Source organism: Rhinolophus sinicus, chromosome 17 (genome assembly GCF_057876585.1).
Source record: "Rhinolophus sinicus isolate RSI-liver-muscle chromosome 17, RSI-T2T, whole genome shotgun sequence".
NCBI lineage: Eukaryota > Metazoa > Chordata > Mammalia > Chiroptera > Rhinolophidae > Rhinolophus > Rhinolophus sinicus.
Genome location: NC_142517.1, coordinates 27424157 through 27450754, shown reverse-complemented (window position 1 = coordinate 27450754; position 26598 = coordinate 27424157). Strand labels below are relative to the sequence as shown.

General features: G+C 38.2%; 1 protein-coding gene across 5 annotated transcripts in view; it reads left to right on the top strand.

The window, feature by feature from the left end:
* The first annotated feature begins 1871 nt into the window (after positions 1-1871).
* The window catches only part of VEPH1 (ventricular zone expressed PH domain containing 1), a 208538-nt gene continuing 183811 nt past the window's right edge, over positions 1872-26598 (top strand). Inside the window, exons 1-3 of one of the 5 annotated variants that reach the window (XM_088793803.1) lie at positions 1872-2027; positions 11456-11747; positions 25302-25517. In XM_088793803.1, coding sequence (XP_088649929.1) covers positions 11610-11747; positions 25302-25517 — 354 coding nt within the window. In that variant the 5' untranslated portion in view covers positions 1872-2027; positions 11456-11609. The other 4 variants (XM_074326922.2, XM_019732040.3, XM_088793804.1 and 1 more) reach the window with 4 other exon arrangements.

Genomic DNA, 26598 nt, shown 5'->3' with positions numbered 1-26598 from the left:
AAGAAAATTTACAGAAAATGAAATCATCCAGGAATTCTCAGTGTTTATATGTAAGCTACCCATTTAAAGTTGCTTTAGAATTTATATGTTTGCTGTAAAGGAAGCATCTTAGTCTGACTTTGTAGTTAGAGAGAGCGTTCTTTATTTCATATTTACTAAGAGTGGGGAGGAGGATGGGAGCTGTGCAGGAATGGGGTGGGGGGTGGGAGGTGGGGGAGAGATAAAGATAGAGCAGTAGTCTGTGAAATTAATTACCCAAAGGAATTTATGAAAACTGCATGCATGGATGGGTTCCATGACCAGGTTTACTGAGGTCAAACAGTGTGTGGCTAGGAACCACCAGACAAGTCTAGGTAGCTGACTGGGAAGTAGTTGGGGGACCTGAACATGTAGTTCATAAAGAAGAATTAATTTAAAGAGTCCCACTTTCAGGTACACTGAATGACTCCATTCTTTCCCAGGTTTTGCCTGCCTCCTGGCTGTCTGCGGAAGCCTGTGGCTATCATTAAAGGATGCATTTGTTATGATGGTTCCTAGCGAGTCTCCTAGTCCACTTTGTTTGCAACAAGCTGCCCGGTGGGGACTCAGAAGAGCCCACCCACAGATCTGGGTTGGGCTGATTCTGTCGGGTAGAATTTTTTTAATGACAAATGGCAGAAAACCCAACCTAAAATCACTTAAGCTGTTAAGGAATTGGCTTACAGTGAAGGGTGGATCTTATCTACTTCAGGGGGAGCTGGTTTAAGGGGACCAAATGAAGTCACTAAGATTGGGTTTCTTGGTGGCAGGATGGCAAGAGCAACCAGCCCTTACATCTTCTTGTCATCGAGTCCAGCAGGAATCACTCTGTCCCCACCGAAGCCAAACATTCATCTTTGTCATGACTCTCATCGGACGGGGAGGGGTCACACACCTCCCCTGGATAAATCACTATGGTGAGGGAATGCAATTTCTTGGACTGCCTAAGACCCAACCTGTCTATGTGAGTCAACTCTTCCCAAAGAACATTGCTTGCCAAGGGTAACTTGGGCACAGTTTTTACCAGAAGTAGGATACATGGATGTTGGGGGGTAAACACTCTCCACCCCATGAGTATGCCTGTTAATGGAGCCAGCAATTTTCTTACATGGCAGCATGACTGCCAAGGACAGAAATATTGATATTTCCAGTGTACACCTTACACCTTCCTCTCCCCCACAGCACTACCCCACCACACTCACACTTACTTTGACTGAAAGCTAATTAGGAGCGGCTCAGAAATATTCCATTGCCTTATGTGTAGGCCAAACCTCAGATCAATGACGGGAGAGAGGCCATGTCATACACTTAAAATGGGAGAGTAGAGCCTCCAGATATACCAATCCACTGGGTACCACCAATTAATTTATGCATTAGAGGTTTGAAGAGCGTTCTTAAAAGAGAATGAGAGAGATGTAAGGAGATGTAATACTACTTGTAAGGGATCCCCAGTGTATTAGGGCTGAGAAGAGGAGTTCTATATTTGGATGTAAAAGGAAATGAAATAGCAATTTGGATGGGCTCAAGAAGGAACAGTGCTGACTTGGAAAAAAAAAAAAATCCCTTGTGCTACTAGCGGGGCTTCATTAGGTTGTTCGGTGTTTCCCTGGCAGTACCAATAGCATAGTTAGGCTTTTGGCTCCTTTAGCCATTTTGCTTCTCTTGTGGTATTTTTCTTCTATCATATTTGGCTTAAACACTATCTCATTTCACTACTGCCCTCTCTCCATCCCTCCCCAAGCCTTTTCACTGATGCCTGCCTGATAAAAGTCTCCACATCTGATATTAACCTAAAACTTCCTTGATTCCTTAAAGTGGGTTATTCATTAACAGAAGCTAAATTACTGGTTCTTGGGCAGATCTTCTCATTCTTTCAAATTGACTGATTTGCTCGCAGAAACTTCTGTAAGTCTACTGTAAAAATAAGTGAAGCTTTGTGCCCATTGTTAGCTCTCCGCAGAAGTTTGGGAGAGGGAGGAGAAGTTACTCATTTGCCCGGATTCCACACGGTGAGTCCAGGGGAGGGAGTCAAGTGTACCGCAGGCTTGACAAGCAGCCCCAGGAAACCCGGCTGCTTGCCAACAGGACAGGACGGGCAGGGGCTCCCGGGCTGCTCTGAGCATGGTCCTGGGTTGCAGAGGAATTGCTCTAAAGATCAGGCATGTTGCCTTCTCTTTCCTGTGATGGCCAGAGTTTCCTGTGCTAAGAGGTATGGCTATCCTCTTTCTTGTCCTTTTGTTCAGCAAAAACAAAAGCTAATTAAAGTAAATGTCAGAAGCTGCAGTGAGGCAAGCAGTGGGCTGCGAAAGCTAGGGGGGCAGAGAAACTTCCAGGGGCTGGCTGATTATGCAGATAAAGCACATTTGGGAGTTGTGTGTCTAGCCACGTATGCATGCTTTTCAGTTATTCGGGTAAAAAAAAAAAAACCACCTCTCTGAGGGTTATTAAAACACGTCTCTAGGCCTGAGGAGCAGAAAACTGTGCTTCTCTGTGCATTTTTGGTTTATGTGCATTTTTGTTTTATTCCATAATAGTCTAGGCTCATTTCTATTTCATAATTTGTTTACCTCAAGAAACATTTTGCAACCAGCAAAGAAACTACCCCTGCCTATGATTTTCAAAGAAAATTCAATAGCATCACTGCAGTCGCTGGGCTGGACAGTCACCATAACTGTTTGCTGTTGCTATCACTTTTTCCTTTGATAGTTCAGATGTCTTGGAAGTCATAATTGAATCTAACTACTTTTCGGTTCTTTCTAACGTGTATTTAAATTGCCATAGCAATCGACTGTTGCATTTCTTGACATGGATATATGTTTTCAATTTAAAGAATAAGAAAAAACACTTAAGACATTATTTGAATTAGTCATGTAGTTGTTTTAGTACATGGAATTTAAATGTAAATAAAGAAATATTTAACATAGAATTTTCCTTGTAATTTGAGGGTTTAGGTATACTTTCTGGAAAAACAAATCTACAAAATTTGAATTTAAAAATGTTAGCAAGATTTATATCAATTCCAGAGCAAATCTGACCTGCAAAGTTCAACTTTACAGGTGAAAATGGATACACTATGAAATCATTATGACAGATCACAAATTCTTGGTTTAGAAAGTTGGTTAGACTTGAAGATGTTTCCCTCATTCCCGATGAAGAAAAATGTTTCCTATCTATTTTTGTTTCAATAAGTTGCAATGCATGTTAGAAATTAAATATGGCTTTTGAGCTCTTGCCTAAACAGGTTACCAAACCTATGTTTTGTATGTGCTTATGGTAACAAGTCTGCTAGAAACGCAGACTAGATAAGTCCGAGTGAAAAGACCAAGGGCCGAGTTCCTTAGCATCATTTGGAATAACCCAGCCTCAGAGGCTTTTAGTAGAAATGAAGTGTAGCAACATGTCCTGGCAGAGGAAACTGAGAGACGCCCAGGGAACAATAGACATCTTGTGAGAAGGGCTGAAATGTATGCGGCCAATTCCCATGGGAACGCCTGTAGTTCTTTCATACTGTGTGAAAAAGATGCTCCTTGAAAAGAATCTTTAATCCTTTCTTCCAAGGGAAAAAAAAAATCTATCTGAGAACGGTATCAAAAGTTTCTAGAACCCAAATGGGTCTAAGTTAGTCCATGGGTATTTTTATTACAGGCGAATAAACTGCAATTTTTTTATTTTTATTTTTGAATTAACGTTTATCACAGTGACAACTATTAGTAAAGTTACATAAATTTCAGGTGTACAATTCTGTAATACATTACCTATATCTCACATTGTGTGTTCACCACCCAGAGTCAGTTCTCTTTCCATCACCATATATTAGACCCCCTTTACCCTCTTCTAGAGACCCCGTCCCCTTACCCTCTGGTAACCCCTAAACTATTGTCCATGTCTATGAGTTTTTGTTCCTTCCTTTGTTTGTCTTGTTCTTTTGTTGTTTTCAGTTTTATATACCACATATCTGTGAAATCATATGCTTCTCTACTTTTTCTGTCTGACTTATTTCGCTTAGCATTATAATCTCAAGATCCATCCATGTTGTCATAAATGGTCCTATTTCATCTTTTCTTACTGCCGAATAGTATTCCATTGTGTATATATACCACAACTTCTTTATCCATTCATCTATTGAAGGACATTTTGGTTGTTTCCATGTCTTGGCCACCATAAATAAACAATGAATATTGGAGAACATTTGTCTTTATGAATAAATGTTTTCAGATTTTTTGGGTAGATACCCAGGAGAGGGATTGCTGGGTCATATCGTAATTCTATTCGTAATTTTTTGAGGAACCTCCACCCTGCCTTCCATAGTGGCTGCACCAATCTGCGTTCTCACTAACAGTGATTAAGGGTTCCTTTTTCTCCACAGCCTCTCCAACACTTGTTACTATTTGTCTTGTTGATGATAGCCATTCTAACTGGGGTGAGGTGATATCTCATTATGGTTTTTATTTGCATTTCTCTGATGATTAGTGATGTTGAGCATTTTTTCATATGTCTATTTGCCATTTGTATATCCTTTTTGGAGAAATGTCTCTTCAGGTCCTCTGCCCATTTTTCAATTGGTTTGTTCATTTTTTTTATTGTTGAGTTGTAAGAGTTCCTTGTATATTTTGGATATTAGCCCCTTATCGGAGACACTGTTTGCAAAAATCTTCTCTCATTCGGTTGGTTGCCTTTTTATTTTGTCGATGGTTTCTTTTGCTGTGCAGAAGCCTTTAAGTTTGATATAGTCCCATTCGTTTACTTTAGCTTTTACTTCCCTTGCCCTTGGTAAACTGCAAAATTTTTGATGCACAGTATTGTTGTCCAAAGCTTAATGTAAATAAAGATGGTTATTCTAGAAGTGAAGAAACCAGAGAATGTCCTAACCTCGAGTTGGAAGCTATAGGCTAATTTCCTCAGTTTTCCTATATTTTCATTTAGCAGAATCTACTGATGCATAATAGAGTAAACCAGCAATGTTTTATTAGCACCCATTGAGTGTAGGTCACCTCGAAAAGTCATAAAGAACTTTCCCTTTAGTGTCCTGGAGGGAATTATACATTCCCTTCTCACTGTTACTATTTAGCCATGGTGGGGGTAGCGTCAGAGTAAGGTTTTCTCTCCAGGGAACAAGATAAGTTTGCCAAAACATCAATAGGGACACATTCAAGATAGTGCATGAACTACTCAGATTTACGATTGAAGGAGAGTACAACTGGGATATAAATATGACACGAATGGGAAAGTCCTAGGCATTTGTAATGCTGTACACCCAATGTTAGGTAGCAGTACAGAGTATTTGCTTCTAGGGAGGGCATGGGGACACGTTAACAGGTGAGTGAACTCTAATATAAAGGACATTACGGATATGATTTCTGTCACCTCCTGTGTAGTTGCTCTCTGCTAGGTTCTGTGTTAAATGCCTTGCATAATCTCAGTGAACCTCCCAACAACCTATATCATAATCCTCAGGTACAAATAAGGAACCTGAGGCTCAGGAAGGTCAATTAATCTGCCCAGGTCCACACTGTAGGCAATGGCATAGCTAAGCCCAGTTCTGTCCAGGTTTCCACACTCTAACCACATGGCTCTTCTTATTGGAATCCCATAGTGTCCAAATCTGGACGCTATATGCCTTTAAAAATGTAAGAGAATTGGATAAAATCTAGTAATAAGAAACAATAATAATGAATAAAGGATAAAGAAGAGGGAAGGCTAAAGAAACATAGTCTATTTCATTAAAAGAGGATGTGTTACCTGTAAGCCAGAAAATTACTAATAAAAGAATACACCTACTCACAGATGACTATATTCTCTATTGTTATAAAAGAAACTCTTCAAGGGGACATTTCTCCATGTGTGGATGGCATAAAAATGTCATTGATCACCAAATGTCTAGGAAGATTTCTGAGGTCATTCTCCCGGAGCATATGGCCTGGTTCAATGTCAGGTATATAGCCATCTGATCTTGCACCTTTGTGGGGTAGCACTCTGGGGGGGACAGTCACAATATCCCCATCTTAGTGACCACACAGATGAATTTCTCTGCAGCACAGCTTCCCGTGCACTTTGCCAGCAGACAGGCGATTTGATGGGTAGTTGACCTATCACAGGAACAGACAAAATAGGGGTAGAGAATAATACAGTTTAAAAACATGTTTTTTTAGTTTTTTTAAATGCACTGTTAACTGTTGAAAGGAGGCTTTCAGTACCTTTTTCTCCTTTGGAGTGTCAATAGATCAGGCAGGATAAAAGTATTCTCTGCAATACTGAAAGCACAAATCTGCTATATCTGATCCAAGTGGATTTTTATAAAGAAACTTCCAGCAAATACAGTGAGGAAAAAAGAGGGTAACATCATTGATAGATTCTTGGAAACTCTGACTTTAAGCCAAACAAGTTAGAATGAAACCTATTTTACCATAGGCTAGCTGATATGCACAAGAGTTAAGTTCCTGTACCATATTTCTGGTCATAAAATAATACCAAACTTTTTAATAAAGACTCAAAACACTTCTAATAGTAAATATTGACGTATATGCGAACTATACCTACATTTAAGAGAGATTAATAAGAACAGGTCAGATCATTATTTTCCAACCGCTTATTCCAGTTCAGGGTCTTGGGGGGCCAGAGCCCATCCCTGCTCTGTGACTCAGGGCACAAGGCAGGAACCACCCTGGACTGGATGCCCTTCCATCAGGGGGCGCTCTCACACCCACACCACCCTCACTCAGGCTGGGACAATGGAGACATGCCCATTCACCTGACTGCAGATCTTTGGAATGTGGGAGGAAACTGAGGCACCCAGAGACAAGCCATGCAGACATGGGGAAAAGTGCAGGATCCACAGACAATGGCCTCCGTGAGGAATCGATTTTTTTCTCAGCAATTATGTAAGGAAACAATGTTGAAGGAAACGACATTATTCGAGAACCTGCTGTATGCATTCTTGTTGAGTAGGTTTGTTCTGTTCATTAGTGACTTCCTGCATCCTTAAATTTTCAACCATATTTATCTAGAGGCAGAACAAGAGGATCGCTTCTTTAGGAGCTGTGGCTCTTGCTGGACAAACATTCAGTGTTTCAAACTATGTGTGTGAAATCTCTAGAGGGAGGGACGTGTTAATTAAGTTACAGTTCTCTCTTCCCCAGGCTTTGTGCAATGGCTCCCAATAGCCATTCCAGTCACCTGCTTGAGTTCCTGTTGAAAGTGTATTTCCTGTGTGGCGTTTTTTTTCCCCCCCAATCTTCCCAGGGAAAGGATAGATTTTCATGAACACAGGGAGTTTTGTTTTCTCTGTTAAAAACAACCCTACTTTACTGGAGCAGGCTTTATGTTTCACCCCAGGAAACAGAGCATGTTACTCAGAGGTAACTCTCTCTCCACTGGGTGAGGCACAGCTTGTCACCTGACCAGCTCTGGAGGTGCCCATGGCATCAAGCTGCATTCTTTGAATTCTTTCACCCTGCACCAGCACCGCACCGGCAATGAACAACTTCAGGTTCACTGAGCTGAGTGGATTCGGCTCGCTGTGCCCTTGGAGTCCGCTGACCGAATCTCCCGCCCAGTCTCAAAACACACAGCTGAGTAACAGCAAGCCCGCTTTTGAGGAGTAGCACGCAGGTAAACTGAGCTTGTGGGGAGAGCTGTGACTCCCTGAAATGTGTCATGCTGGGTGCAGAATCATTTCTCTTCTTGTGGTGTCTGTTTCTCCTTACAGAAACCTGACTTGTCAACCAATAGCTTAAAAATATTTATACGAATTAACGAGAATCTAGGCTTCAAATTAGGATTCCCTTAAAGATTAAAAAAAGAAATTATGAGAGTGAAAGTGGGGAATAAGAAGGAATTTTATAACCCCTTTTTTTGTAATTCAAAAAAGCCAGATTTGGAGGCTGACCTACTTGGCTGTGAAACTTGGCTCTGTGTGTAACCTCGGACACAATATTTAAACTCACCAGTCCTGTTTCCTCTTTGGTAATAATATCTACCTGCATGGTTGATGGGAGAACTGAGAGAAGAAAGTGTCTAGCAAAGAGCTTGGTGTATAGAAAGTTTCTGAGTGTGTACATGTGTGTGCTTGTGTTTGTGTGGTGGGTGCATCTGCATACATGCATATAGGCCACAGGACTATGACATTCATAATGGAGGGTAGGGAGTTTCTCAGAAGATGAGGTTGAATTTGATCTGGCTGTGACATTCTCTGCTGTTGCAAAGAGACCAGCAGAAGAAGCCAGACACCTGAGCCAAACATTGATCAGAGCTGCTGAAAAATAAATAACATGCCTTGCTGATCCTTATCTAGGAACGGGCAGTATAGTGTAGCAGTGAGATACTCCTTAAATGAGGACTGATGGGAAGGGAGGCAGTTTAATAATTATCAAACATGTGTCGTGTGTACAACGGTACACAACCCTGAGAGGGCTTTGTCCTGGGAGACCAACTGCCTTCAATCCTCACTCTGCAGCTTGCACTCCAGGTGCGCCTGGGCTGGTTATTTTCCTCTCTGAACATCAGTTTTTCATTGCATGGAATTGTCATGAGAGTTAAGTGACTCAATACTTGGGAAGTTCTTGGAGTAGTGCCTGACACATGGTAAGCACCCGCTAAACATTAGCTGTTCATGTCGTTATTTTACAAAGAGCTCTTTTATGTGTTATCAGCTTTGATCTTCAAAATAACCTGATGAGACAAACTAGGCGTGTAGTAGCCCCATTTTGCAGATGAAGAAACTGAGGCTGGAAAAGGAACTAGCATGAACCAAAAGTCCCATAGCCACTAAGTGGCCAGGCTGGGACTTGAATTTCAGTCCCCAGGCAAGAAACTGAGTATGTACTCAGGACTCATGCATTGAATGAAATCTATTCTAAAAGGTTCAGCTCAAACACCCTTTCCTCCACAAAGGCATTCTTGTGATCTTCCCCTATGAGACATCTTTGTCCCTTATACTTCCCCAAACTTCCTTTTACAGTTTGCTGGAGACTTTTCTCTGGATCATCCTTGTGTTGTAGAATGTTTGGTATAAGTCTCATCTCGCCCTTCCCCAACCCTAGATGTGTGAAAGTTTTCATACACACCTGTGTGTTGAACAATAATGTTGCATATGATAGACTCTCAAGAGTAACAGCTGAAGTGGGAAGCGTGAATGTGAGGCTTCACACCAGGTGTTAAGTGTGGAGAGTAAAGTAGGAGCCCAGGAAAAGCCTGTGGGTGCTCCTCTCCCCCAGCATGCATTTCTGCTCCTACTCAGAGCTCTGGCTCTGATATGCGTGGGGCAGCTGACTCTGCTTCAGGAAGGGCCAGATGTGGACCAACAAGCTGGCTAGTCAAGGTGAAGTCATTGCCATCCAATGTCTTATTTTTCCTGAATCTTATTGCACTGAGACTCTCACTTCAAATGTCTGAAACTGGACGGGGGGATAATGCACTAAGGCGAAAATTCAGGAAAATGGTGTCCTAACTTTTCTTGTAGATATTGTAATTTACCCTTCCACATTTGCCAGGGTGCAAACCACTTTGTAGGACCCTCGTTCCTCTCTCCGCACACCCTGAAACCTTTCCGACCACTCTTCTTCATTTCTCTTCTTCTAAGCTTCTCTTCCTTGTGACTCTTCTGCTCTCTGGTTGGCCTAAATCCTAGGGCATAAAGGGGCAAAGATGCAGGGTCAGAGTAGGAAAGAAGAGGGGTTCATTTTCTTAAGACTCTACCCATCTCTTCATCCTTAAATGTTACGAATGCTCTGAGGGCCTTTATTCCTAATAGTAGCCTCACATGGGACCTCACAGGGAATCAACATACCGTCGTGGTTATGAACTTGGAGCCTAGCACTCTGGATCCAAAATCCAGCTCTCCAGTTTGTGAGAGCTGTGTGGCTTGGGCAAGTTATTTCATGCCTTGGGTTCCTCACCTGCCAAATGGGGATGAAGCATCCTGATACAATTTTTACCAGGGTTAAATGAGTTAATGCTTACAAAGCATTTAGAACAGTGCCTGGTACAGAGACAAGCATATGTAAGTATTGGGTGTCATTTTTCTAAAGCTGGTAGGTAGCACAAAAGTTACATGTAGGCAATACTACACTTGAAGTCCCTTAAACAACCTGTGAATTGCACCATTTGGATTATTATTGGTAGCCTATTTAATTGAGTGTCTGGTGAAGGATTTGGCTTGTGTTTAGAGACCATATTACATGGAGAGTATGTATCTTTAAATTTTAAAATTGCATTCAGTATGGAGAGGTGCTCCCACAGTCACAGCTCAGAGGGGAGGTCTGGGGCCCAACCAAGTAAGCAGTAAACTTCCTTCTCCCCTTTCACACTCATTCTGGGGAGCACAAGCGGAGTAAAATGCTGGGCAGAATCACCAATTGCTTATATTAAATAAATCACTCTCGGCTTTCACTCTCTGAACACGTGGCTGCATTTGTAAGTTACTTGCATGTATAAGATGACTCCACTTCCCTGTAAACCATTAGGGAAGCCCACTGGCTTGAAATCAGAACAGCAGTGCCACAGTTACCATGGGGCCTTGGGGAAGTCATTAAACCTCCCTGGCCATTAAATGATCGCGAAGGTCTCTACCAGTGCAAATGGTCTGTGATTTTATTAGGCCCAGAAGGGAGCTGATGAGAATAATCAGATACTTAATTTGTGCCGTTTCCCTACTCACTTTGGACTGTTAATTGAGTGAGAAGTACAGTGGGACTTTATTATTTCAACTGTGGGAATAGAGGGAGAATTTCCTGATTCCCTAAGCCCTTCATCTTTAGCCTGCATTGCAATGCTATCACCTTCAAGTTCAATGTTCAAGTTCATGCTCACGTTCTGTTAAGATTTATTTAACATAACTCCGAGGCAGAGTCCTTAATTTCATTGTAACTTATTTAGAGAATGCATAATAATAGGACAAGTATTGAGATCATTTTCTGGACTGAGTGTTGGGGCAGCCTCTGTGGTCAGTATAGCAAAGACACCCAGCCAAGAAGGAAAACATTGGTTTCCATGTCCAGGAAAAGATAGGCAACCAGGCAGTGAATCGAAAAGGTGTTTCCTGTGTTTTCTCTTTCCTTTCATTGCCCTTTTCAGTTTGGTTTCTATGGGAATCTGTTTGGGGGAAACCTGGCAAGTGTTGGGCATATTTGTTGCTTGTCCACTTGTTTGCTTGTGGCATGGGGAGAAGTAGAAAGAATATAGAAAAGAGGAAACTAGGTGTGGGATTTATGCTGCTTTTAAGGCTCAAATTAAATTTTTGAGAAACCTAGTAATTTTTGACAGGACTTTTTGAGACGAAAATAATGAAAGAGCTCATTTGAAGACCATCAAGCCAGAATCTGTTACTCTATGCACATTTCCAAAGGTATTTTTTTTCCCCTCTCTGCTGGGCACCAAGTTCACATTCTGAGCTCATGACATTCTAGTAATGGCTACATTGTGTCATTTGTTTCTCTTGCAGAGAGTGTCCAAGAAGACCTCAAAGTCTGGAGAAAGATGACCTTTCAACAAATCCAAAGTATACCTCCTGCTACATGTTTTTGTCCTACTAACCTCTGATAACTGCAACACATGGCCCTGTGCCTGCAGAAAGTCAATTGACGATCAAACTCATCATGCATCACCTGTTCAGACTGGTCTTGGGACAAAAAGATCTTTCACGAGCCGGGGACCTCTTTTCCTTAGATGACTCTGAGATTGAAGACAGCCTGACAGAAGCTTTGGAGCAAATTAAACTAATTAGCTCATCTTCAGTAAGTAAACTAGTTTTTAGATGAGACCTCTGAAACGATCTATTCTAGAATCAAATGATGGTACATATCACAGGAGAAACGATTATTGTAAGGGAAAGAGGAAGGACCACCAGTATTTGTCTCTCTTATCTCTGCTTATATCTGTGGTTTAGTTGGCGTCTAAGAAATAACACCAGGGAAGTCATTGACTTAGGGAGCAGCCAGGCCACCTTTTGCCCACTCAAGGAGACCAGAACTCTGGAAATGGCAGCCCAAAGTGTAATTCTCACAAAAGGCTTATCTAAGGGTTTTGTCTACACCCTTGGAATGACATGGAGAGGAGAGGGAGCGAATCCGGGGAAAAGAAGACCTGCCAGGCTGCCTTACAGCATCAGTAAACAAAGCAGGGTATGCAGTGGAGGCTGAATAATGAAAGAAGGCAGGATGACACCTCCTGCAGTGCAAGTAACATGAGACCAGGACACCCATCACTCTGCTGCCAGAAGTGACAGTTGCCCAGGGCTTGGTCATGCTGATTCTGCTTGCTACTGTATCATCTGTTTTCTTTTTTTCTTTCCTTTGCTCCTTTTTCTACATACTGCCCACCATTTAGTTCAACTCATGCATTATTAGCCCCCAGTATCATCAGGTAAATTTAAATTTTCCATCGACCCTCCCATTCCTTTACTTCTCCTCAATGTCAAGATTATGCATTCTGAAACCACTTCCCAAAGGGAATATGGTTTGATGTTGACCTTCCTCATCACACGTGGACCTTTCATGAGACTGGTCCCATTTCAAAGGCCAAGGCCACCAAGCACCCATTCGCATCCTCCCAGCTCAACAGCCTTTGCCAACACGTGGCATAAATTCCCACTAGGCAGAGGAAAGAAGTATGACTCAAGCCATGAAACACTGAATTAGCAAATGTGTACACACTTCAGAAATAACAGCTTTCTTCCATGTTATAATGAGGAAATATTTAAAAGGCCTACTAGCAACCAGTGCAGCTTCTTCCTCCAGCCTGTCAGCAGGTTCTGTTGTCGGCTGGCACGACACGCCAGACTCCCTCGGGGACCAGTGAAGTCACTGCCCAAACACTCTTCTTTTCTCAGGTAATGTCTTTGACAGCAATTATGTGTCCACATTTTTTTCCAGAACATTAATCAACTTAGACGGATTCAAAATACAGAGTATTCCTGGTACATTTCCACTTTCTGAGTTAGGATTTATGTGTTATTTCCAGCAGTCCCTTTCTTTGCACTCCTCTGGAAATTAATATATCACTGATTTTCTTCTAATCAAATACTATATACATATATATATATATATATATATATATATATATATATATATATATATATATATATATATATATATGGTATATAACATACCAAATCCTATTTCCACTAGAGGTCACTAGTGTCAGTGATTTTTGTTTGTTTGTTTCTTTCATCAATTGCTTTGTCTCACAGATGTTAAATTCAGAATTTTAGCACTGGTGAATTCTGTTATGGGTCCCACTTTTAGCCATTAGGTCTGGCAGGTCCCTTGTCATCAGAAGAACGGTCCATCCTTTAAGCCCTCAATCCCACTAGACCAGCAGGTCTAGACAGTCAGTAGTTCTGCGTTCTTCATCTACTAACTTCTCTCGCATCTCACGTCTTCCATTTCTCTATCAGTAACCATGGTGTAGAGCAAGTGGGTGACAGAATAAAAATAATCACTTTTTAGAGGGATTGTGCAAATCAATCTAATTTTTAAATTTCTTAATCAATCTTAATTATAAATATGTCCTTTTGCGAAATTCCTTCTCCCTCTCCATTCCTTTAAAAGCCAGTTCGTTTCATTATTCCTGAAACGATTTCCAGTGGTTCTAGTTCTTAGTGATTACTTCTCTCTAAAAATACATGATTGCCCTTTTGCATGATAGTCTGTCCTTATAGAAAATCATCTATTCATGTACTCTCAAATGCAATCTCTACATTAAGAAACCCCAAATCTCTGTTTTCAGCCTTGACATCTCTCCCTAAGCTTCCAGCTCATCCTAGTTGATATCCAGCACCTCAAAAATCAATGTATCTTAATTAGAAAGTATCATCATCTTTCTTCCAGTTATCCTGTCCTGGAGTCACTCTTGACCCCTTCCTCTCACTCTCTTCTTGCCCTGTGAGTTCTGTAGACACTGCCAGAGAAATGCCTCTTCATCTGCTCCTTCTTTTCTCTTCCTGCTGCCGTCACCCTGGCTCAGGTTGTCAAAACAATTGATCTCCCTGTCTTTGGTCCTGCCTTTCTCTAGTTCAATTTACCAACAGTTACCAGAGTAAACTTCCTAAACCAGATTTTATTACACGTCTCTCCATTGTTAAAACATATCCATGATGCCTCACTTCCCATGACATTCAACAACCAATGCCAGTAATTAGTCCACTGAATCACCAGGCCTCCTCTGTGGCTGACTTCCCTGTTAGCTGCATCCTGTCCTTCCCTTAGGACTAGGACCACATCGTCCTTATCAGTCCTTTGCTAATCAATAGCCCTGGAGCTCAGTAATTGATTCTATTTTTCAATTTATCACTAGAAACATAGAACCTTCAAAATCATCTTTTTCAACTTCATTCCAGCACAGAAATCCCTTCTTTAGGACTCCTAACAAATAGCTGGATTTTCCTCCTGCACTTGCAACAGTGAGGAGGTTTCGTCAATATGAGCAGGTTTCTGGTATTTTTTCCTGCTTCTCAATTTTGCTTTAGTGAATTTCCCCTTTCCATTGCATGAAGCTTGATGGGACCTTCAGCCAAGATTCCCTACTTTGACATTGCCAGTAGAAGAGGGAGGAAAAGAGTGGGGACATCTAACCCAAGCTATGCCAATCAGAATTTCTTTCCCAGTAATTCTAGGAAAGATATCAGCAGAGGGTGATTTACCATAATGATTGTTCCCCCAGGAAACAGCCCATTGGTTCCTGCTTTCCTATCACCATAGCTGCTTTGGTCACTGCCCTTCTAAGGCAAAGTCCGGCAGCATTTTCTTCAAATCTGTGAGCCACATTCTATCTTTTAATTATGGTTGTTATTTTGCTGTAGTTATCCAGACTTTTTCTGTTGCTTGTGACCAAAGAATCCTAACTGACAAGGAGATAGCTCTTCCAGTGTTGGAAGTTCAGATTGTTAGTGTGCTCTTCCTTTTGGCCAGATGGAGTCTCGTTCTTTATGCTTTGTTCTATCTATTGTGTTTTGTTCTTTGCCCCAACAATCAAAAAAATCTAACCCCTAGAAGAACTTTAAACATATGAAGATAGGTATTAATCTCACCTCTGTGTTCTCTCTTCCCAGCTAAACATCCTTAGTGCCTGTATGGTTTCCATGACAAAGAAGGAGCCTATGACAGGGAAAAGCTACACCAGCTCACATTTCTAGTCTCAGGTCTGGAAACAGTTTTGTCAATACCTGAGAAATGCTATCAAATCATGCTATCCAAATGCGAGACTCAGAATTAGAAATTAGAATGCTGACTTACTGATTTACAATGTAAAATAAAACTCACGTTGGTCAAACTTCTTGTGTACTCCATACTGTTCTCTCCAACTCTGTTTACCCAGACTTTCTCTAGACAAGGAATATTATTATTGATTAGATTTCTTCCTCTATTACAATCACATTTCAGCTCTGCCTCCCTGAGATTATATTTAACTCACCGGGAAATCACCCATGTACAGATCGTATCTGGGGTTACCCCAGTAGCTGGCTAATCCCATTTATACAAATGGACCTTTTGTTTGTTTGTTTGTTTAATCCTCAAAGGGCAATCTTGTTTCCAAGTTCTTGGAGGATGCCTTATTGTAACTTCCAAGTACTGCCTACATTCTCAACATTCTGGTTACGCTCCCCTGAAATCTTCCTAATTTATTATTGTAATGTATCATTGCCTAGTACTTGAACCAATTTTTTAGAAAAACTGCTGGTACTAATCAGGTACTCCATTTCTAAAATTTCTTTCCAATAATAACCTCACACTGTTGGGCACATTTATCCTGTGATGGGCAGAGATCCTCAGGTTGAATCAAAACTTATAATTAGATAACCTGAAAAAACTTTTTAAAGTAAATTATGTCATATTTTATACCATTACAATAATATGCCCTTTAGGCTGTTTTTTGCAGGATATCCATTCTTTTTACAAATCATGATTCTGTCCAATATGTTAGTTATCATTCAAGATTTGTAGATCAGAAAATTTGATAAGCAAGCTTCCAATCCTCCTAAAGTCACTCACAAAACAATTGAAACTTACTAGATTCCATTCTGCAGTCCATGCCCTCTTTTTCCATATTACTCAAAAACACTTCTGGAAAATATTTACTCCTTATGCTTTGCTTTGAAAATGTGACTTCTCACTCAAAATTCTCTCCAAGTTCCCCAATTGTGCCTTTAAGTTTTGTCTTTTCATTTCAAGTCCTTTCTGGAATACCTTTACCTAATAATCATTTCTTCTACTACCTTGGCTCTCCTCCCATCCTGTTTCTGGTGAGATTGTCATCTTACCGATTCATCCTCTTCTCCGGCTCCCAACCCCACCTTTCGTATGATGTTCATACATGCTGAATCATTCCACCCACCTTCCAGTTCACTTTAATTTTTTGATAATAAAAAATGGTAGGCACTCAAAAATCACCCAATTTAAACAATTAGATAAAATTGAAGTCACCTGCATTGCAATCTATAATCCATTTCTCAACTCCCTTTCCTCTCAAAGGTAATCAATATCTTGATTGTGGTATTTATTTAGGCATGTTTTTATTTCTTTGCTACATATTCATGATTCAAAATTACTTATAGCACCATATATCATGTTTTTAAACTTTATATAAATGCTGTCATAGGCTCAATATTATGTTTTTGAGGTTTAACTGTGTTGGTACATGCAGTTCCAGTTCATTTGTTTTCAATAGGATAGAGTATTCTATTACATGACTATGCTGCAGTTTGGTCATCCATTCTTTATTTGATGGACATTTACTATTTAAAGAGTGCTACAGTGAACATTCTTATAATTAACAATTTTGGCAAATATTTTGCTAGTATTTCTAGTGTACACACTATGAGTGAAACAACTGATTTGGGGGTCTTATATACTTTCACCTTTCTAATATACCACCAAAATGCTCTCCACTGTGGTTATTCCAATTTACACTCCCAGCAGTCATGGATGAGAGTCCCAGTTGCTTTATGTCCTCACCAGTGATGCTTGCTTTTATCAAACTTTTAAAGTTCTTGTCAATTTAAGTGAAACAGTATCTGATTGTTATTTTAAATTTGTACTCCCCCCTTTTTTATAATGATTATTTGCTATTTGTCATTTGGGTTTCCTCTTCAGTAAAGTACTTGTTAATGGTTTAGGCTTCTTTTTTCTTTCTATTTTTCTATTGAGATTTAAAATATATTTTTTCTTATTAATTTGAAGGGGATTTTGTATATTCTTGTCCTAATCCTTTGTCACTTATGCATGTTACACATTTCTTACTCTAACTGTAGCTTGCCTTTACCTTTTATTGTAATAAGTATTGATATCTGGTAGGACAGTTATTCCCAATTCCTTCTTTAAAATCATTTTGATTTGTTTTTGTTCTTTAACAATTTTTTATTAGGCTTCTCTAGTTTCATGAATAATTCTGTCAGTGTCTTGATTGGAATTTCTTTAGGTCTATAGATTAATTTGAAAATATTAACATCTTCTGCTCTGTGGATATTGTATATCTATTTATTTAGATCTTTTTAAATATCTCAATAAAGGTTTATAATTTTTTCTTAAGGATCTTAAGAATCTCATACATCTTTTTTTCAGTTTGTAAGTATTTTATATTTTTCCCCTGAGACTATAAATGGAATCTTTTTCAAAAATTGTATTTTCCACCTATTTTTTCAGGTGATTTTTACAGAACTGACACTTTTGTAGTGATCTTATATCCAATAAATTCACTCAACTCTCTTTTAATACTAATAATTTGTCTATAAAATTATTTCCATTTATTCAACAAATATATGAGGCACCTACAATGTGCAGGCCCTGTACTGAATGCTGGGGATACAGTACTGAGCAAAATAGACCCAAAAAGTTTCTGCCATCATGCGTTTAATTGGGTGAGGCAGAAAATAAACAAAATAAATAAGGGAAATATGTAGCATATCAGAAGTGCTGTGTAGAAAAATAAAGCAGAGGAAGAGGACACAAAGTGGAAGTTTGAAATTTTAAATTGGCAGAGATGGCAGGACACACTGAGAAACTGACATTTAAGCAAAACTTGAAGGAGTTGAAGGAGCAATATCTATGGATACCTGGAGGAAATCACTTCAGGCCAAAGAAACACCCAATACAAAGGCCCTTGGGAGCAGCCTGGAGTTTTTGAGAAACAGCAAGGAGGCCAGTGTGGCTGTAGCAGAGGGAGCAAGGCAAGAAGATCGTAGGACTATAGGTCAGAAGTGAAGTAGAGCCTGGATCCCGTAGGGCCTTGGGTAGCCGTTGGAGAGTTCTGACTTTCCTTTCCCTATTTTGAGAAGAGTCTGTTGAAAGGCAAAGGTGAAATCAGGGTGGCCAACGCAATAAAAAAATTAAAAGCCTACTATAGCAATCCAGATAAGAATAGAGACTGACCATCATGGAGCAATGGAGGTGGTGAGAAGTGTTCAGATTCTGGATATATTGTTGAAGGTGGAACCAATAAGATTTGCTGATATGGTATGTAAAGAGAGAGGGAGGGAGGGAGGGGAAAGGGAGAAAGAGAGGGAGAGAATTTTGAAGATTTTTAGCCTGAAAAACTAGAATGATGACATTGTCATTAAGTGAGATGGAACAGACTGAAGGAGGAACAGATCTGAGGAGAAAGGTAGGAAGGAATCAAGAGATCTGCTGTAGACATGTAAAGTGTGGGCTGTCAGACATCTGACTGCAGACGTCATGAAGATAGTTGGATATATGAGTCTGAAGTTGAGGAGAGACGCCTGAGCTGGACAATTTTATTTTCGAACTCATCCGTCTTGAAACTGAATGAGATCACCACGGGAGTGTAGAAAGAAAGTCCAAAGACTGAGCCTGCTGCTCAGATATTGAGGAAATGATGAAGGACCAGCAAAAAACTGACAGAAAGTCCAGTGAAGGAAGAAGAAAGTCAGAAGAGCATGATGTCTTGAAAACCAAGTGAGAAACTGTGTCAAGGACAGAGAAATGTCAAATGCTGCTGATGGGTAAAGGGAGATGAGGACTGAGAATTGACATTAGATTTGGTCACGTCAAGGGCACATGACATAACAAGAGCAGTATCATTGGATTGTAGGGTGAAAACTGGATTAGAGTTAGTTGAAGACATAATGGGAGGAGAAGATTTGAAGAAAATGAGCAGTGACAACTCTGGACATTTTCTTATAAAGAGGAGCAGAGAAATGGGGCAGTAATTAGACAAAATTAGGAAGTCAAGAAAGAATTTTTTTAGATGAGAAAAACATATTCTTTACAATTTTTTATGTATACTTGTACAATCATCTTTTTTTCCCCCCTTTTCTGCCTCTCCCCCACCCCGCTCCCATTCAAGCCGTTGTTTCTCAGTCTGATTGTGTAGGACACAGTTCCCTGGCCTGCGCTGGTATTATGAGCCTTGGGTCAGTGGCCACTCACAGCAGCTCATGGCAGCTCTGGCGCTCCAACCACCTGAGCCACCAGGCCTGCCCCAATCATTATCTTAATAATGGTTTGTTTCTTCCTTTTCAGTCCTGCCTTTTATTTGGTTTCTCTGTTTCATTGTCCTCACTAGCAGAACAATGTTGAATAGACTGGAGATAGCAGGAATCCTTTTCTCTTCTTTAAAAGGAGTTTTCTGACTTTCCAATGTAAATATGATGCTTGCTCCAGGCTTTTGGTTAATACCCTTTATCAGACTAAGGAGGTTCCCTTTTATTCCTATTTTTCTAAGAGGTTTTTAGTTTTGTCAACTGCTTTTTCTGCTCTTTTGAGATAATCCTGTTTTTCCCTTTTAATCTGTTATTGTGGTAAATTGCAGTAATAGGTTTTTTAAATATAAAACCATTATTGCATTCCTGGGATAAAATGAAATATGACCTTTATTTTAATAAATTTCCTGATTGCATTTGCTATTTTTAAAAAAGTTTTGGAACTATGAGATTAGTCTATAATTGTTCTTTCATCCACTGTCTTTTTCCTGGGTTGGGTTGGTATCAAATTATACATACTAATCTCATAAAATGAATTTGGAAATGTTTCCACGTTTCTATTACCTACAAGAGTTTTATAAGATTGTCATGATCTATTCCTTGATGTCATAGAAAGCTGTAAAACCCTCTGGGTACCATGAGGTTTTTTTGGTTTGGGGTTTTTTTTAAGTAGATTTTTACAGATTCAATTTCTTTGAAGAAAATTGGGGAGGAGGGCAGTGGCCTTACTTTAATCACTTTTGATAAAATATGTTTTCTAGGAAATCATATATTTTATCTGCGTTTTCAAATTTATTGACAAAATTATTTGTATTATTCTTATTTCTTGTGTTCTGTTGCGTTTGTATTTAAATGCTCTTTTTTACTGTTGCGTTCTTTTATCAGTATTTTCAGAGCTTTGTCTTTTTTAAAAAAGCTTTTGGTTTAATAATTACCTATATAGTATCTTTTTTCCTGTAATTAACTTCTTTTTTAATGTTTACTATTTTCCTCTTTGTTCTTTTCTCTGGTTATATTTTTCTGTTCTTTTTCTAGTACCCTCAGTTGTATGATTAACTTATATTTTTTAACTATTTTACTTTCTAGTAGAAACATTTTAGACTATAAACATAACCACAAGACCACTTAATCTAATCCCACAAGTTTTTGAGATATAGTATTTTCATTTTAAATTCTAAATACTCTCTTATCATGAATTCTAAATACTGTCTAATTTTGATTGTGATTTCCTTTTTGACTCATAAGTAATTTAGAAGTTTGTGTTTTATTTTCCCAAAGAATTTTTAAAATCTTTTTGTTATTAAGTTAAAATTTAACTGCATTATAGTCAAACAATGTAAACTGCATGAGACTGGTTGTTTGGAAATGGTTGAGACTGCTTTGTAGCATATTTTAAGGCTTATCTGTGTAAGTAATAATAACTAATAATTATGCAGCATTCACTGTGTGCTAGAAACTGTTCTAAGAGCTTATCGCATGTTAATATATTTATTTCTTTCAATGGCTTTTGAGATAAAGGTACTAACATTATCCCTATTTTATGGATGAGGAAACTGAGGCACAGAGACATTAATAATTTGACTTGTCAAAGATTTTATAGATTTTAAAAATAATCCAGTATAAAATCTCTGTCTTTTAATTGGTAAATTTTGTCAACTTATATTTATTGTTATAAATGATATATTTGGATGCATTTCTCCATGTTATTTTGTGTTACATTTCCTGATTTTTCTAAATTTCTCTTTATCTTTTCTTTTGCAATATTTTTAATTGACTGAGTTTTATTATTTTATTTTCTACCTCAATTGGCTTTGTTGATTTGCAAGTTACACATTCTATTTCTATTTTTTTAGTAGTTACCTCTAAATTTTTAGCAAGCATATTCACCATATTTCATCAACTGTAAGACAGACATTTTTCACATATTTATATCTCTGATACAGGTATATATTTCATAATTGACTGCAATCTTGCGATTGCTGTTGGCCTGTAATTTCTACTATTGCTATTACAGAATCTGCTGTCATTAAGCATAATATAGTTGCCATTGTCTGACGTGCATGAATTAACTGTAGCTTTTCCTGTTGTTGCCATTCCAACTGAATTAGGTACATTGTTGTTACTACCAATGCTGAGTTAAATATCCATTTAAAATGTTTCTGAAATTTCTAAATAGAATGTGGCACTGAAACAAAACTTACTGCAATGCATAAAGGCATAGAAAGAAAGCACCAGAAGATAATTTTCATATTAGTGAACCAAATATTCATCATTAGGGGGATGACAGAAATTCCACATTTTCTTGCAAAACAATAACCGAGCTTTACAGAAACTGAAAGAGAACTTTTTGTTACTGAGTTTTGGTAAAAGACTGTCTATTACACTACAGAAAGTGATGCAACTGAAAATAGGAGAAATAGGCAATGTGCTTGAAAGAGAATAGATAGCGTATATGAAATGAGAGAGAGGATAGTACCATTAATTCATATTTTGCATAGAATTCTCTTTAAGGCATGTCGTAACTCACAATTTAATTGGCAGTGTTTTCTCTTTCTTCATAATGGGATATCTTCTAATTGACACCTTACATTTGTAGAATTACAATAACTATATCTAAAGTTATTCAATAGCTTTATTTTCCTCCTATTACCATAAGGACCTTGGAACACTTTAATGCCCATCTTACATGTTTTTCTTAAGTAACATTTTTATCCCACCTATTCTTTAAAATTACTAATTTTTAAAAAAATTCAGCCAATGTTTACTTTGAGTAATTAATTCTTCCCTATTTTTTTCTCACTGTTCTTTTATTTTATTGTCTTCCTCTTGTTTTCTTCTGAATTTAGTGTCCACTTTCCAATGGATACAGTTTTTAAAACTTTCTTTAGTGAAGATTTGTTAGTGATAAACTCAATGTTTGTTTTTCTGAAAAAGTTATTATTAATGCTTTGCCCTTAATTTTGAATGATAATTACCTGGCCATAATTTCTAGATTGGCAGTCTTTTTCTGTCTCAGTAATTTCTGCTATTGCTATTATGAAATCTGCTGTCAGTTTAATTGTTATTCTTTATATCTTATCTACTTTTTCTCTATTTTAATATTTTCCCTGTGTCTTTGGTGTTCTATGGTTCTCTTAGGTAGCTAGATATGGCTTTATTTGTGTATTCTGACTCAATTTTCATTGCATTTTATGAGTTTGAGTTTTATACCTTTTATCAATTTTGGAAAATTTAAAAATATTGTATCAAGTATTATTTTTTCCATCTAATCTCTCTTTCTAGAAATCCCATGTGTTCACTCATTTATGCATTCCACAAATGTTCTTTGAGTATCTTCTATCTTTCAGCAATATTCTCAGCGTTGGTAATGTAATAGTAAGCAAAGCAGACAAAAATCATTGCCCTCATAGCCTTTGTATTCTATCCTATTTTATCCTCCATGTCTCTTGATCTTTCGTATTTTCCATCTCTGTGTGATACATTATGTCTTCATTTCTTCAGCTCTATATTCCAATCCACTGATTCTATTTTTAGCGCTATCTTATTCAGTATTTCATCCATTCATTGAGTTTTTCATTTCTGGAAATTTATGTTTCTTTCTAACATTTTTCTTGTCTTTTTAAAAGTGACTTGGTTTTTGCGCATAAAAAGAATTTTCTTTTCTACATTGAATCATTTTGAATATATAATAGCACAATTTGAAGTCAACAATTACCTGAAGTTTGTGAATATATAATCTGCTGACAAGTGTTCATATTGGCTTATTTCCTTGGGTGTTATAATTTTGGATATTTGAATTCAGTTTATATAGAATTTTACTGTGTAAATACTGAATGAATTGAATTGAATGTTTCACCCCTCGAAGTAGTTCGCTTCTGCTGGAAACACCAGTGATATCATCAGCTCTGGGACCATTGTTGTTGTTGCTGCTGTTGTTGTTAGTGTCTTGACTTTGGAGACTTTTGGAATGGAAAGGTGATACAAATATAAAGAATTATTAGTATTGATGCCAATATAGAATGTGACAACAAGAGAGGAGTAACTATGTGGTCTTGTGTGCTGTACCTTATTAAGTGGTTGTAGAATAAATGTGTAAAAAGTAACTATGAAAGGAAATATCTCTAACACACTGTGTATTACAAATATAATTACTGCATAGAAGGATTTTGTTCTGATGTAAATAATAATTCTGCTGTATTAAAATAAACAACATACTCACTAACAAAGGAAAGTAAAAGAAAATACACTGAAACAGTCCACCAAACCAAATAGTGTTCATTCTATGAATGGGAGGATGGATTAATACCTGGAAATTTCATGTTATATGGCAACATAACATTTCATATCCATAAACCATATAGGAAAAAATGTTTGGTTACATCCATAGATGCTGAGAGGGCACTTTCAAAAATTAAAACAAATATATACACTTTGAAAAAAGAAAGTGATGTACCCTATTGATATAAAACATTTACAGTATTTTCTTGCTTTTAGTAAAATTTTATATCAAAAATAAAGAACGAAAACCAGAAACGAGACCAGTATTCTTTCTCTTATCACTTTTATTAGGAAGAGCAGAGCTGAATATCTGGGTACAAAATAAATACAGAAACAACAACAAAAAGCTGTAGGTTGATTTAATCAGCAATAACTACAAGTTCTAATGAGGAAAAAAAAAACATTTTGTTAATAGCAAAACAGACATGAAATACAATAGTAAACACATTTAAAACTTTATGGAGCTTATATGAAGAAAATGGTAAAATTAGTATTGTGAAAGAATTGAGAAATGGAACAAGCAAACAGAAATAAACAAACAAAAACAGCCTTGAAATAGAACCTGATGTGTATAAAACAATTACTAGGAAACGAATTATTCAGTAAATAATGGTAGGAGAATTAGACTAGCTATTTAGAATACAATGTACATCTTTACTTACTTCCATAAGTACCAAATAGATTTAAGTGAATAGTTAAGAGACTAATTTCTAAAATACCAATCTAGGCTCTAAATAATCCACAGTGAGGAGAGTGCTTCATGCACATTTACTGCAGCATTAGTTATAACAGCAAAAAATTATTATTAGAGCTAGAATTTGCAATAAGACTGAAAGGCTCATCACTTCCTATCTTTAATGGCATGTGACAGTGTGAGGATCTAAATGCTTCACTGCTCTCTTATACTTTCAGGTTTGTTAGTCCACTGTGTAGAGTTCACAGTCAGACCAATTTCCAAATTAAAGCAATGGGCCTATTTTTCACATTTAGATGTTTTGAAGGGTCATATTATCTCTCAATAAAGATGATTAGGTATTTGAGGGAGAATTAAAATAGAGGAATGGAGGGCAATTTGCTTGGGGAAAAAGTTAAAATGGATTTGGTAGTTATTTGAATTGAAAAAAGAGAGATGAAGTGATGTGTTCTATTGTGTACAGAAAGAGAGAGAAAGTTTATGGGAGAAATTGGAAGGTAGCTTCAAACATTTCACAAAGGTTACTAAAATGTCAGAGTAAAAAGTAAACCTTGACCTGCAATGGACTTAGAAACTAAAATAGCCTGAGGATCATACCCACCTGCAAGTGAATAATTAAGCTCCTTTGAACTCTCACTGCTCCCTATCAGTGTATCTGTGATAACACAAACCTGCTGCATTTTAGCACGTTTGCAAATCTGCCTCTTCCATAAGATTCTTGTCTCAAAAGAAGGCCCTCATTGTACTGGGTTTTACAGCCCCACCTCTTATGCTACCGTGTGGCATACCCATTGGCTAAATGACTGCGTTTGTATCTTGTCAGTCCTTTGGAAGGGTGACTTTCCAGGGTACTATCTAACATGAAGCTTTTCTTCCAAATAGGATTACCAAACCAATAACAATGACCAGGCAGTGGTTGAAATCTGTATCACGAGAATCACAACAGCCATCAGAGAAACAGAGTCTATTGAAAAGCATGCCAAAGCCCTCGTGGGGCTCTGGGACTCCTGCTTGGAACATAACCTGAGACCCTCCGGGAAAGACGAAGACACTCCCCATGCAAAGATCGCCTCTGATATCATGAGTTGCATTTTACAGGTATGTCGGTGTTCAACATCACGATATTTGATACTGGCTTGGCAGTTTAGGCGAACACGTGATGTCTCTGAACCAAGAGCCAATGTTTCTGTAGTGTTTGGATACTGTAAACTGATACCACAGACCATCAATAGCTAAACCAGACAGGTTTGGTCATTAATAAACCGTGAAGGTTCTATTGACTCCCTACTGTGTACAAGACACACTGAGGAGTTCAAAGGAATACCACAGCAAGCTCTAATTTGTTTGGAGAGATAAGACACGAGCATATAAAATGTTAACAGTAAAGCAATGTGTGCCAAGATTCAAATGAGGAATCTTGGAAAATTCAGAAAAGGAGACCTCTTTCATCCAAGGAGACCAAAGGGGAGGGGGAGTCTGAACTGGGGGGCAGTGAGCTTGGAATATGCGAAGAGAAGCAAGTCATTTTTTTAAGTGTATTTCTATATGACTGGGAATTCTCCCTAATGATATTTGTCTGTTCTGATCATGTTTAAATTCTTCTGGCAAAAACATGAATTTGGAATTTTGGCTCCACCTCAAACCAGTTACATAAGACTGAAATAATGGACAAGTCACTTAACTTTCTAAGCCATAGTTTTCCCCCTCTGAAATGTAGATGAAACGACATTGGCTATGACAAATTTTACCAACCAGTGATGTTGACAGGTACTTTGCAAAAACAAAAACAAAAAAATTCTGTGGTCAAATAAGTTGGTAAATACTGAATTCAGATTTTCCCTTTTGAGCAATAACAAGTCTTCCTAGCATATTAAAGGCTCTGGAAACTCCTGCAACAAAGAAAGCTGGTTAACTGTTTAGTACAGAATTTCCACTCTGACTTGATCATGGAACTTTCTTTCCCCTCCCTACCCGCAATGCAACATTGACGAATAGCCCTCAGAACTATGAGTCCACTAAGCACAGTTCAGGAAATTCTGGTTATGTTAAAGCATTTAGCACGGTGTGTGGCAGCTAATATTAGTTTCTTTTCTTCTATTTTTTCTCACAGTTGTCTATGCTTCACTGGAGCATATTTCATTTTGTCTCCTCAGTCCAGGGACTGGCCAATTCAACAAAA